This window comes from Hemicordylus capensis, chromosome 5, assembly GCF_027244095.1.
Source record: "Hemicordylus capensis ecotype Gifberg chromosome 5, rHemCap1.1.pri, whole genome shotgun sequence".
NCBI classification, from domain to species: Eukaryota; Metazoa; Chordata; class Lepidosauria; order Squamata; family Cordylidae; genus Hemicordylus; species Hemicordylus capensis.
In genome coordinates this window covers 151,692,635-151,705,976 of record NC_069661.1, presented here as the reverse complement: position 1 = coordinate 151,705,976, position 13,342 = coordinate 151,692,635, and the positions used below count along the sequence as shown (strand labels likewise).

General features: G+C 40.4%; 1 protein-coding gene across 9 annotated transcripts in view; it reads left to right on the top strand.

The window, feature by feature from the left end:
* The window catches only part of SRPK2 (SRSF protein kinase 2), a 202,626-nt gene that overhangs the window by 127,568 nt on the left and 61,716 nt on the right, over window positions 1–13,342 (top strand). For all 9 annotated transcript variants that reach the window (XM_053257416.1, XM_053257419.1, XM_053257415.1 and 6 more), the window contains 5 exons: window positions 2,995–3,082; window positions 4,651–4,757; window positions 6,293–6,458; window positions 8,354–8,379; window positions 11,676–11,922. In XM_053257416.1, coding sequence (XP_053113391.1) covers window positions 2,995–3,082; window positions 4,651–4,757; window positions 6,293–6,458; window positions 8,354–8,379; window positions 11,676–11,922 — 634 coding nt within the window. The remainder of the gene's footprint in view (window positions 1–2,994; window positions 3,083–4,650; window positions 4,758–6,292; window positions 6,459–8,353; window positions 8,380–11,675; window positions 11,923–13,342) is intronic.

Sequence of the window (13,342 nt, the reverse complement as noted above, 5' to 3'; positions counted from 1 at the left end):
TCACTACCAGATCATCAGTTACCGGTGAGCAACCTGTTTTTATTTGTACAAGAAATACCCACTTCACAGAACCACCCTTTTTTTTGGCTCCTCAGCCACTCTCACCAGATGGAGGGGTGTGCACAATATCTTGCTTCTCATTGGATCTCCTGTTTCCACTGAGTTGACGGCATTGTCTTTCACTCTGACTCGCAACTTCTCTCTCTGAATCAACGGAGAGCCAGTATGGTGTAGTCATTATAGTCTTGGACCAGGACTGGGGAGACCTGAGTTCAAATCACCATTTAGCCATGAAACTCACTGGGTGACTCTGGGCCAGTCACTTATTTCTCAGCCTAACTTACCTTACAGGGTTGTTGTGAGGATTACCATTAGAAAGCCATGTACACCACTCTGGGCTCCTTGGAGAAAGAGCAGGACATAAATGTAAACATAAATAAATGGGCTCAAATCAGGCTTTGAATGATTGGACAATCATTCCAGTCAATAATCTGCCCGCCTCCCAATGCTTTGTTACTGTGTCTGCATTAGTTGTAGAATGCACTGTGTACTGTAGAATATAAGAGCAAGCAGAATATAATAGCAAATAGAACAACTGTTTTGTGCTCTCATAAGTATAGTAAATATATTGTACAGTGGTTTGCCATATTACTTATATTCTACAGTATACAAATAAGTTCAAATACAGATGCAGTAATAAGCCAGCAAGACAGGCAGGAGCCAGAGAAGAAGAAGATGCCATCAGCTTGGCAGGAAAGAGTGATAGGCAATCCAGTGAGTACCATGATATTTCATGTGAACAAACCCCTGATTTTTTTGTATCCAGATCTACCCCCTCCAAATCACCCCAGATTCGATTTGTATTTGCTTTGATTCGATTCAGATTTGGACCAATTCAGACCACTCAACAGGGTCTCAGGGGCACGAAATTTGGGTGGTGGGTAGGTCCCCATGGGTGCCACCTACAACCTAAATGACAAGGCAGTGAGACACTTGGTTGATTTTTAATGATTTTTTAGTTTTTACTGATTTGGAACATTTCCGCCATAGGAAATGATGGGGATTCGAAGTTGCCATATCCTAACCCTAAAATGGATCCCCAGCTTTCATTAAAAAACAAACAAACTAAGCTCTAGTCCTTGTAGAAGTTGAGTTATGGAGCAAAATGTACAGTCATTCTTTTTCAAGTGTTTGAATTCCTTGGTGTATAATAACTTTTCCTCATAATGAATCCCTATGAGGATTCATTGCACACCTTCATTTCTTTTGTCCATGTTGACTGTCACTAGGCAATGCCAACTGTCAACTGCCATGTGCCAACTATACCCCCACCCCACCGGCAAGGCAGTGGGGTACTCATTTTAATTTTTAGGAATATTGAAATGTTTAGATTCTTTGGTGTTTTCATTACACACCTTCATTTCAAATAATGGGGATTCGAAGTTGCCCTATTCTAACCCTAATATGGATCCCCAGCTTTAATTTTTTAAAAAATAAGCTCTAGCCCTTGTAGAAGTGGAATTATGGAGCAAAATGTGTGGTCAATATTTTTCAAGTGTTTGGATTCTTTGGTGTATAATAACTTTTCCTCATAATGAATCGCTATGAGGATTCATTATACACCTTCATTTCTTCTGTTCATTTTGACTATCACTGGACATTGCCAACTGCCATGTGTCAACAACCCGCCTCGCCCCCCACACACTGGGGTACTCAGTTTATTTTTAAGGTATTTTTGAAGTGTTTAGATTCTTTGGTGTCTTCATTACACAACTACATTTCTTCTGTTCATTTTGACCCCACTGCTTTGCAGGTGGGGATGGGGAATTAGGGGCACCCCATGTTCCAATTACCCCTCAACCCAGAAGCCACTGGGTACTTAGTTTATATTTTAGGCATTTTTGAGGTATTTAGACTCCTTGGTGTGTAATGAATCCTTACAGGGATTCGTTATGAGGAAACACTTGAAAAAAACCCTAGAACATAAACTGAGTAGTACGCCACTGCCTTATGGGTGGGAGTGGGGTGTAGTTGGCACTGTCAAAAAGACAGTCAAAATGAATAGAAGAAATGAAGGTGTGTAATGAATCCTTATAGGGATTCATTGAGGGAAAGTTATTATCTATGTATTTAATCCCCGTAGACGTGCCTCAGCCTCTGTGGGGATGCGTCCCAGCAACCCAGCTGATTGGCTGGGCAGCGGAGCAGAGGGACGCACCTGATTGGCTGAGGTGCGCCTGTGGTGGAGGATAGAGGCGGCGGCGGGCCTTGCCGGGCCATGGAGGCCAGGGCGGTGGCGGGCCTGACCCGGCCGGGGAGGCTGGCGGTGGCGGGGGCCCTGTCCCGGCCGGGGAGGCCGGCGGCGGTGGTCTGGGCCGGGCCGCGGAGGCTGGCAGTGGCCTGCCTGGAGACTGGGGCGGGGGGAGAGAGGTAGCCGGCCCCAAAAAACGCGCAGATGCTCTGTGCGGGGGTCAGCTTGTAACACCAAAAAATCCAAACACTTTAAAAATAGTGACCACACATTTTGCTCCATAACTTCACTTCTACAAGGGCTAGAGCTTAGCTTTTTAAAAATATGAAAGCCGGGAATCTGGGGAAATTAATAGGAGGGATCCGAATCCCAAATCGATTTGAAACAAATCAGGTGTGATTTGATTTGTACCCGAATCTAGACAATGGACCACAGGGGTGATTTGTTTTTTCTTCAAATCACCTGAATCAGCTAGATTCGGATACAAATCAATTTGCACATCCTTACTGCATGCACTATATGAAGGAGTATTATAATTGGAAAATTATGTTTTGGTTAAGTTCCTGTTGGCACTTTGTAAAACAGAAAATAGCATATAAATAAAAAGCCTTGCAATTTTAATTTCTTTTTTGCAATATGCCCTTTAATTAAAAGGTTAAAATATTTCTTCAGAAGTTGGTGCTGCTTTAAATTTGTCTAAATTAAAATTTGTCTAAATGGCTTTTTTCTTTTTTCTTTTTTAGGTTCGTGAAAGTGACCCTAATGATCCAAATAAAGACATGGTTGTACAGTTAATTGATGACTTCAAAATTTCTGGCATGAATGGCATACGTATCTTTCTTATTGCCTAGTGGTTTCATTTTAAAAAACAGACAAGCTTTGATTATGCATTTTGAAATAAAACATCAGGCTAGTAGATAGTTACATTTATACATTGTTATTGAAACATGGATGATTGAAATTATTTATGTGTTACTTAAATGAAATACCTATATGAATATTCAGACTGTGATTATGTTGTGATAGACTATGAAGCTGTCCATTATTGATAGTTACTTGATATTTGCTTGTAAAGCAGCAAGTTGGTTTCTTTCTTTCTTGAATAAAAGGAAGAGGAGACCAGTTCTTAAGATTTATGTCTTTTGTGATGATTTTATGTGTGTTTGGAGATAGTTTCTGAATTTCAGATTAGAGTCTGAGCTCAAGATCATCCTCTGTGATAACTTAACTTTCCTGATATTATTGTCAATGTAAAAACATTACTGTTCCAATTCAAAATTATTTGGCTGCAATCCTGAGATCTTGTGTGGGTTTTGCCTCTGTTTTATTGTATCAGTTCCAAGAGATGAATGAGCAACCATTTTTATCTCTGGAAAATGTTAAAATCTTTTGTGTATCATTACAGTATAAATGAATATTAGACTTTTGAACACATTTCCTAGAAGTGGGAGCACATTAGCTTGTTTGACAGTTGATCTTTTTGATATTCAAATAGATGATAAATGTTCCTAAGTGCCAACATCTTAACCACCTAATAATCCATTCCTTCCTACTATATTCTGATTAGTTGTATCAAGTTTTATTGGTATCACATCACAACAAGTTGGTTTGGTTTATGCCTTGCCTGAAAGGGGTACCTTCTACTCTTATGGAACATTTCCCCAAAAGATTTCCCAAGAACGTATTTCAATGTGATATTTATTTTCACTAGCTCTCTTTTAAACTATAATCCTTCCTTTAATCTGATCAAAACACAGGCCTCAGCCCACTGATACGTGCACAGCAGTAGGCTTGCCCAACCAGGTGATTAGCATGTCCAGTTTTGATATGACTGTTTTGAAACCTGTTGGAGCTGGGACTCTAGCAGCGTCAGCTCTCAGTAGCAATATCGCCTAATGACCACTAGGGGCCTTTTAAGAAAGTGCAGGACTCTTCTGCTCTTTGTTCTCCCAGAGTTTCTCTCCCAGAGGTTGTTGTTGGTTAAACAATTGTCACCAGACCTCCTGCTTGGCTGTGCTCTCACTATACTTGTTTTACTCTGCTAATAGAGGTTGAACTGCTATCGTCCCCTACAAGACCCCAATTTTTCTATTTCAGCGTGTCCCCATACAGTGGTCTGGCATGACACTGAAATCATGTAAAAGAGATTGGGGAAATTTTGTTTGTGAGAGGGGAGGAGTTGGGAATGTTGCAACCTCAGGCTTGATCTTGTAATTCCTATTAACTTTATGCCTGACACATCTTACATGTGTATTTTAGTAGTGTTTAATTCTATCCTTTGTTACAAAGGTCACCTTTGTATGTTTTTTAATTTTGTGTACCTGGCATGTTTACCACATTCTGTGAGTCTTAGAAAGTCTCTTAGAAACAGTTGCCAATTATCCTTAATTAAATGTCAGATGTTTGTATGGTTTTTGAAGTGCTTGGACATCATCTTTTAAAATGGATAATCAAATCCAACTACCAGGGCCTTCCAATTCGTTGTGTTAAAAGTATAATACGACAGGTAAGATTTTGTAACATTTAATGGACTGTTTCTGCAAAAATGTTAATACATCTGATGTTGAATGTAACATTTAATAATAGTCTCACCACTGGAGCAAGACAGAAAGCTTTTTTTATTCTGTTTTTTGTATGCAGTGCCTCCAATTACTTATTTGATTTCGCAACTTTAATTCTTGAATTGTATATCCAAATAGTTTGAGTAGCAATCCTTTTAAAAATATGTGATCTATGCGTTTAACCTCATTACTTACCTACTCATAGCTTGTAGAAGTCAGAAACCCTGCATTTCACAAGGAATTGGTATCTGAAGAATAGCCATTCATTTTGTAAGATAGATGTCACTTGGCAGAAAGGAAGGAAAGGCTACCCTTAACTAGGGGTGTGCATGGAACCGCACAGCTGCGGTCCGGCACTGTGGAGGGGGTTCCTTTAAGGGCGGAGAGGGTTTACTTACCCCTCCCGCCGCTTTGCCCCCTCCAGCTCTCGTAATTACTGTAGAAATTGTAATTACTCGTAATTACTGTAGATCGCCGGAGGCCCCGTCTACCCGGCCTCGTCCCGGCGGGTAGACCGGGCCTCCGGCCGCCGGAGGCCCGGTCTACCTGCCGGCAGGGGCCAAGGCCAGGAAGACTGGGCCTCTGGGAGACGTGAATCTCGCGCGCGGCGTGTGCGTGCGCAGAAGCCTTGTCGGAGCCTTTTCCATTGAGCACCAAGAAGGGGCGGCAGGGAGGTATCCTGCCGCCCCAATCTCTACAGTAATTATGAGAGCTGGAGGGGGCAAAGCGGCGGGAGGGGTAAGTAAACCCTCCCCGCCCTTAAAGGAACCCCCTCCACCCAGACCAGACCGGCCAGGTCCGAACCGGTCCGGACGGTCCGGAGGCCTTTACAATGGCCCCCGGACCGGTCCGGACCCATCCCTACCCTTAACCTTGTCATAAGACTATATTTTAGTCATATGTCAATATTTTGTAGACACACTCTAACAAAAGGCCATACTGCTCCCAACTGTAGGCTTCAAAGCTGATTTCACGTTAATGAACACAACACACATGAGAGAGAGAAAAACTGCTGAGAGATTGGTCATGCACCTCCTGTGTAACATCTAGTTTGACCAGTACAATTAAGTAAATAATGAGACTTGGTCTCATTAAAATGTGGAACATAAGTGTATATACTTTTGTTCATATTAGCTTTTGACTGCTGAGTATGCCAGTTGGTGCTACCATTATTGCTTGTCATGCTGTTTGAAATTTGATTGTTTTATTGATTCAGTGTTATTTTATTGATTACTGGGCTAAATGTTTTCTCAGGAAATACTAGTGAACTGGGTTGCAGCCTATATTTCTTCCTTAAATATTTTTGAAATGTTTGGCAAGAAAATATATTTTGGAAGCTAAAAACTGGAGAATCAATCTCAGCTAAATGTTTTCTGAGTGCTATTTTAAGTCATTTACCCTAGATTTAAACAGTTGAAACTATTTAAACTTAATTAATAGAAGAGATTTCCATTCTGGGGTTGTTGTTTTTTGGTAACAGGTGTTGCAAGGTTTAGATTATCTCCACAGCAAGTGTAAGATCATACATACAGATATCAAGCCAGAAAACATCTTGATGTGTGTGGATGACACCTATGTGCGTAGAATGGCTGCAGAAGCTACAGAGTGGCAGAAAGCTGGAGCTCCCCCTCCTTCTGGCTCTGCAGGTACAGTAATAGATTTAAACGTTCAGTAAGTAAAACCTGCTCACAGTACTGGTTACAGTAAAATTCAATTAGTTTTAGTTAATTGGAAAAATAAATTTCAACATGGCTAATTTGAATGTAAAAATATTATTAACATATGAATAATTTATTAGCAATGCTAATTTTACTACAGGAAGCCAGTCTGAGGGCTGTATATTTTTGTCTTCACATGCTTCATCACTTTGGTAGCCAAATGAACCTTAATTACAGATCTGAGCTTTACTGGGTTCCTGCTGTTATGCAGCATACACAAGAGCTAGCACTATCTAAAATGTTTTTCCCAGTTTATGTCTCGTTTCCAGTTTTGAACGTAAAACTGATTTTGGAGTTTGGACTCAAATATAAGTCCTATTCAGGCATTACATTGTTCATGTGTACAGATGTCTGCATTCATTTTAAAAGTGCATTCATTCATATGTACCTGCATTCATTTTAAAAGTGAACCTGATATATGCCCCTCAAATGCATGGTATAGAAAGGAAGTATACTGCTGTACCTATGCTCAGCATAACATATGAATAACTATACCAGTGTACACTATAGGCTCGTCGTATGAGTGTTGAACATAACGTGTGAATACACAATTCTATTTCTCTGTATCCATTCCTTTCAATGTGAAGAGATTCCTCTCTCAACTGTTCCCCTCTTCCTCCCACATGTGGAGAACTGTGTGCAAGTGTGTAGAGGCAGGGTCCCCAGCAATGGTGGCAATAGAATACCCGCAGAGATGTTTCCTTACAGCCAGCTTCTTCCCGATCACCATTTATTTTCTCTAGAATGTTGCAGAAAAGAATGCTGAGACATGATGTAGTGCATTCTCGGTTTTAAAAAAATGTGATCAGCACAACCTGGCCATCAGGATCATTGTCAGTGCTTCAGGTGCTGCTAAAGCCAGTGCTGCCTTCAGAGGCACAATGTGTACAAGTTAAGAAAAAGAAGAAAAAGCTCTGGCCACTACCAGCCCTCTCCCCCTGAAACTCTTTGGGAATCCTTCCCAGCGTCTAACCTGGAAGAAACTTCCCACCCCAAATGAATTTTGCTGGATTTTTTGAATTCTGTTCTATCCTTAAACAAACTAGTTAAAAATATATATATTGCAGGCTTGTAACTGTTGTGGACTTAATTACACTGCTATCACTGAGTAATGTTCTTTTATACATATTTTTTCCTGGTTTATTTTATTTAGCACATTATTTAGCACGCTTCTGTATCACCCCATATAAATCTCCGGGTAGTTTACAATTTAAAACACAACACTAATAAAAACATTAACATAATTAAACCGATATAAAATAAAATAAAATATAGATAAAAACACTAAAACTTAAAAACCAGAACTACAAACTAAAAGCCTGATTAAACAGGTATGTCTTCAGATTTTTCTTAAAAACATCCAGAGAAGCAGAGGCTCTAATTTTGTTAGGGAGTGTGTTCCAAAGTCCCGGAGCAACCCGAGAAAAGGCCCAGTTTTGAGTTGCCACTAACCAAGCCAGTGGCAACCACAACCGGACCTCTCCTGATCATCTTAGTAGGCTGTGGGGTTCATGAAGAAGGCAGCATTCTCTTATATAACAGCTTGGACTCAAGCTGTTCAGGGCTTTATAGGTAATAAGCAGCACTCTATTTTGTCTGGAAACTTATTGGCAGCCTATATAGTTATTTTAAAATGGGTGTAATAAGTGCTCTTTAGGTAACGCTGGAGACCAGCCTGGCTGCCGCATTCTGAACCAATTGCAGTTTCTTCTGGTCTACATACAGAGGTAGCCCAACATATAGAGCACATTGCATGCTTAATTGTATAGGTTGTACATTTACCACTTTGCGAATCTGACAGTACATTTTTGTTTTTGTTTTAGTGAGTACTGCCCCACAACAAAAACCTGTAAGTACTCTAGTGTTGTTGGGTGTGGTGTTGTCCTGTTAGATGGTTGAAAGTTAAATTCCTACCATTTTAAATTTCATACATGAACCTTATCTGACTGCAGCTTTTGTATGTAAAAGGGTATTTTGTGTAGAATTAATTGTGCATTATATTTTCCCTTATGATTTTTAATACTATTATATAGTAACAACATTAAAAACAGCTTGTATTCCACAACATAGATTTATTTATTCCCCAATCTTACAGGGCGTGGGGGCGTGGTCAGGACACCTCGACAAGCTTCGGCATAGCTACTGCGTGGTCTCTGCGCAGGCGCAGAAACCCACTCTTATGGGTCTCGACGGATCTCGACCCAGATCATTTGTTATAAATCTTGTATTAATTCTAAGAGTAGCCTCATATGGAGTTGTGAAAAAAATGACCATGTTTAATTTCTCTCAAAAGTATTTGGCAGATTTTTGACACTTTAGAACTAATAATAATGATAAAATGCTCAGTTAAGGACCAACTCTACAAGAACATGCAGGAAATGAGCACCTTGGGTGCTGACACTATGTATAACTCCATGACATTATATTACAAATTTCTGTGTTTGCTTAGTACCTTGCAGGATTGAGGAAGTATTGTATGTAAATATGTTCATTAGGTTTTTTAAAACATTCAGTAACTATTTGATTGATTGATTGATTGATTGATTGATTGATTTCTATACTGCCCTTCCAAAAATGGCTCAGGGTGGTTTACACAGAGGAATAATAAATAAATAAATAAGATGGATCCCTGTCCCCAAAGGGCTCACAATCTAAAAAGAAGCATAAGACACCAGCAACAGTCACTGGAGGTACTGTGCTGGGGGTGGATAGGGTCAGTTACTCTCCCCCTGCTAAATAAAGAGAATCATCACATTAAAAGGTGCCTCTTTGCCAAATTAGCAGGGTAAATTAAGGAGGCAGAACCTCCAGTTTGGAAGGAAAATCTCAAGCCTGGATTGGACCAAGACTGGTGTTACATCAGAGATACACTGGCTCTTCTCACTGGATAGCAGTCTATCCATGGAATAGTGGAACCGTCCTCCTCCCCCTCTTTAATTCCTGTAAATTGGGGCTAAAGGACTAGCCATTTTGTTACCACATCACCACCTTCCACATGGTTCCTAAAAGGAATTTTTTAGTTTTTACTGGTTTTGAAGATTTCTGCCATAGGAAACGATGGGGATTCAAAGTTGCCATATCCTAACCCTAAAATGGATCCACAGCTTTCATTAAAAAAAGGGGGGGGGGGAAGCTAAGCTTTTAGAAGTGGCGTTATGGAGCAAAATGTATGGTCATTATTTTTCAAGTATTTGGATTATTTGTGTATAATAACTTTTCCTCAATGAATCCCTATGAGGATTCATTACACACCTTCATTTCTTCTGTTCATTTTGTCTGTCTTTGGACAGTGTCAACTGTCAACTGCCACGTGCCAACTATACCCCCACTCCCACCCACAAGGCAGTGGGGTACTAAGTTTATATTCTAGGAATTTGTTCAAGTGTTTAGACTCTTTAGTGTCTAATAACCTTTCCTCATAATGAATCCCTATGAGGATTCATTACACACCAAAGAGTCTAAACACCTCAAAAATTCCTAAAATATAAACTGAGTACCCCAGTGGCTTGCGGGTTGGGGGCTAGTTGGCATGTGGGATGCCACTAATTCCCCACCCGCAAAGCAGTGGGGTCAAAAGGAACAGAAGAAATGAAGGTGTGTAATGAAGACACCAAAGAATCTAAATATATATATTTTTTAAAATACCTCTGTGTGTGTGTGTGTGTGTGTGTGTGTGTGTAGTTGACACATGGCAGTTGACTACTGGCACTGTCCAATGACAGTCAAAATGAACAGAAGAAATGAAGGCATATAATGAATACTCATAGGGACACATTATGAGGAGAAGTTATTAGACACCAAAGAATCCAAACACTTGAAAAATATTGGCCACACATTTTGCTCCATAACTCCACTTCTACAAGGGCTAGAGTTTAGCTTCCCCCCCTTTAATAAAGCTGGGGATCCATGTTAGGGTTAGGATAGGGTGACTTCAAATTCCCATTACTTCCTATGGTGGAAATATACAAAATTGGAAATAGCTTTAAAAAATCATTAAAAATCAACCAAATGCCCTGCTGCCTTGAAATTTGAGTGGCAGGTGGCACCCATGTGGACCTACCCACCACCCAGTTTTGGTGCCCCTAGGACCTTTATAAGTGGTCTGAATTGATCCAAATCCAAATTGAATTGAATAAAATCCAAATTGAATCTGGGGTGATTCAGTGGGCCAGATTTGGACACAAAACGAATCAGGGGTGATTCAACTTGGGCACAAATCAAATCAAAAAAATTGATTCATTTCAAGCTTGCAGCAGCACATGCATATCAGTGTCACTCGCATTATGCTGCACTGGATGTTGGCCACATTAATTAGAATTACCTTCTTTTTCTGCAGATCCTAGTGTCTTCTATTTTCTGTTCCTAAAACTACTTTGTTCACTTTTAACAGAAATATTAAGCACATTTAAGTTACTCATCAGTTTAGTTAGTTAGTTAGTTATTTGATTTCTATACCACCCTTCCAAAAATGGCTCAGGGAGGTTTACCCAGAGAAATAATAAATAAAAATAAGATGGAACCCAAAGGGCTCACAATCTAAAAGAAACATAAGATAGACACCAGCAAAGTCACTGGAGGTACTGTGCTGGGGGAGGATAGGGCCAGTTACTCTCCCCCTGCTAAATAAAGAAAACCACCATGCCTCACCGTGCCTCTTTGCCAAGTTAGCAAATCACCGTGCCTCTTTGCCAAGTTAGCAGGGGTTTAAGCGTCTCTTTATAAGATCGCAGTTTTTCAGGATGTAGCTCATTTGACAAAAAATGAATTTTGGGTTCTTACATTATACTTGCTAGCAAACAACATTTTTTTGAATTGGAATACTGAAAGATAGATGAGTGTTTCAGTACTATAGAAAAGGTTCTCACAAAGGTTGTAGTCTGAAGGTTATGTTTACTATGCTTGCATAACCCATTATCACTATATAAAACTTGTCTCGCCATACATTAGCATAGTAACTATGGCTTGAAGCTGCTTCATCTTCTGAATTGTTTCATGAGTCTAAAACTGTATGTAAAATCAATTATGTAATACTTTGCTTTTGTGTTCGGAGTTCATAGATGTTAAGGCCTTTACAGAGTAACCTAACCTTCACATTGGATGATTGCAAGGAACAATAAATAGTAACTTCTCTGTTAAATGTTTTAGATTGGAAAGATCTCTAAAAACAAAAAGAAGAAACTAAAAAAAAAGCAAAAGAGGCAGGCTGAGCTACTAGAAAAACGTTTGCAGGAAATAGAGGAATTGGAGCGAGAAGCTGAAAGGAAAAAAATAGAAGAAAATATAACCTCAAGTGTACTATCCAATGAACAGGAGGATGAATACCACCCTGAAGTCAAACTAAAAACTGTTGAGTTGGAGGAGGTAGCAGATGAAGAACCTGGGAATGAGGATGGTAAGTCCTGGTGCATTTATTTCAGGATAAAATACAATGCATCCAGAGAGGGTGGCTAGGTGATAGGTACTGCCTAGTGGGCTTGTGCATTCCTCACTTTTTTATGGGCACCCCTGCTTCTTTGAGTTTCAGAGCTTACTGTGGTTAGCATTACATTTACACTGACATTTTTGCTATAATTTCCAAAAAGATAGTTGTGTGTCTGTTGCAGCAGAAACAAGACGTCCTGTGGCACCTCAAATGCTAACACGTTTATTGCAGCATAACATTTTGTAGACTGCCTCAGATGAAGTGGATAATAGTCTACAAAGGTTTATGCTACAATATAGGTGTTGCTCTTTAAGAATTTGGGTGTAGAAACATTGAATTGTAGAGTTGGAAGGGATCCAGGAGTGCAACCCCCTGTTCAGTGCAGGAATCTGCTCTGACATTCCTGACAGATGGCTATCCAGCCTCAATTTGAAAATGCTAGGTGAAGCAGAGCATACCAGTACACAATTAGGGATGCCTGCTAATGTCTAGTCCGAACCTGCATCTGTCTAATCTGAATGTCTAATCTGGATCTATGTGATAATTTCAGCCCTTTTGTTCAAGTTCTGCCCTCAAGAGCAGCAGAAAACGTACCTTCTACTATGTGATAGCTGAAAGCTCATTTGCAAACACTGATTTGGTGCTTACTAAATGATGGTAGAGCTATAACACTAGCCATAGTTAGCTATAAAATGGAATGGGGGTTGGGGATACCTATATGAAGCGAGTGCAGAGGACCTGTGAGCCTCTAGGGCACTCTTGTTTGCTTAATATGATTGCGTGATTTTTGCTATTACGACTGCACTAAGCCAAAGATATTTCATTAATGCCATTCGAATGTGTGGGGTGTGTATGAGCTAAACATTGAGGCTATTTCCATGATCAGCAAAAATTGGGCTAGGGAAGGCTAGCCCGATTTCTCCCAAACATGGGAAGCAAGCCGCTTAAATCCCTCCACTAAACGAGGTTAGCGGAGCGCATAAGAACATACAACATAAGAACAGCCCTGCTGGATCAGGCCCAAGGCCCATCTAGTCCAGCATCCTGTTTCACACAGTGGCCCACCAGATGCCACTGGAAGCCACAGGCAGGAGTTGAGGGCATGCCCTCTCTCCTGCTGTTACTGCATCGCAACTGGTACTCAAAGGCATCCTGCCTTTGGCTGGAGGTGGCCCACAGCCCTCCGACTAGTAGCCATTGATAGACCTCTTCTCCATGAAATTATCCAATCTCTTCTTAAAGCCATCCAGGTTGTTGGATGACACCACATCTTGTGGCAGAGAATTCCAAAAGTGGATTATGCATTGTGTGAAAAAGTACTTCCATTTATTGGTCCTAGAGTTCGTGGCAATCCGTTTCATGGGATGACCCCTGGTTCTAGTGTTATGTG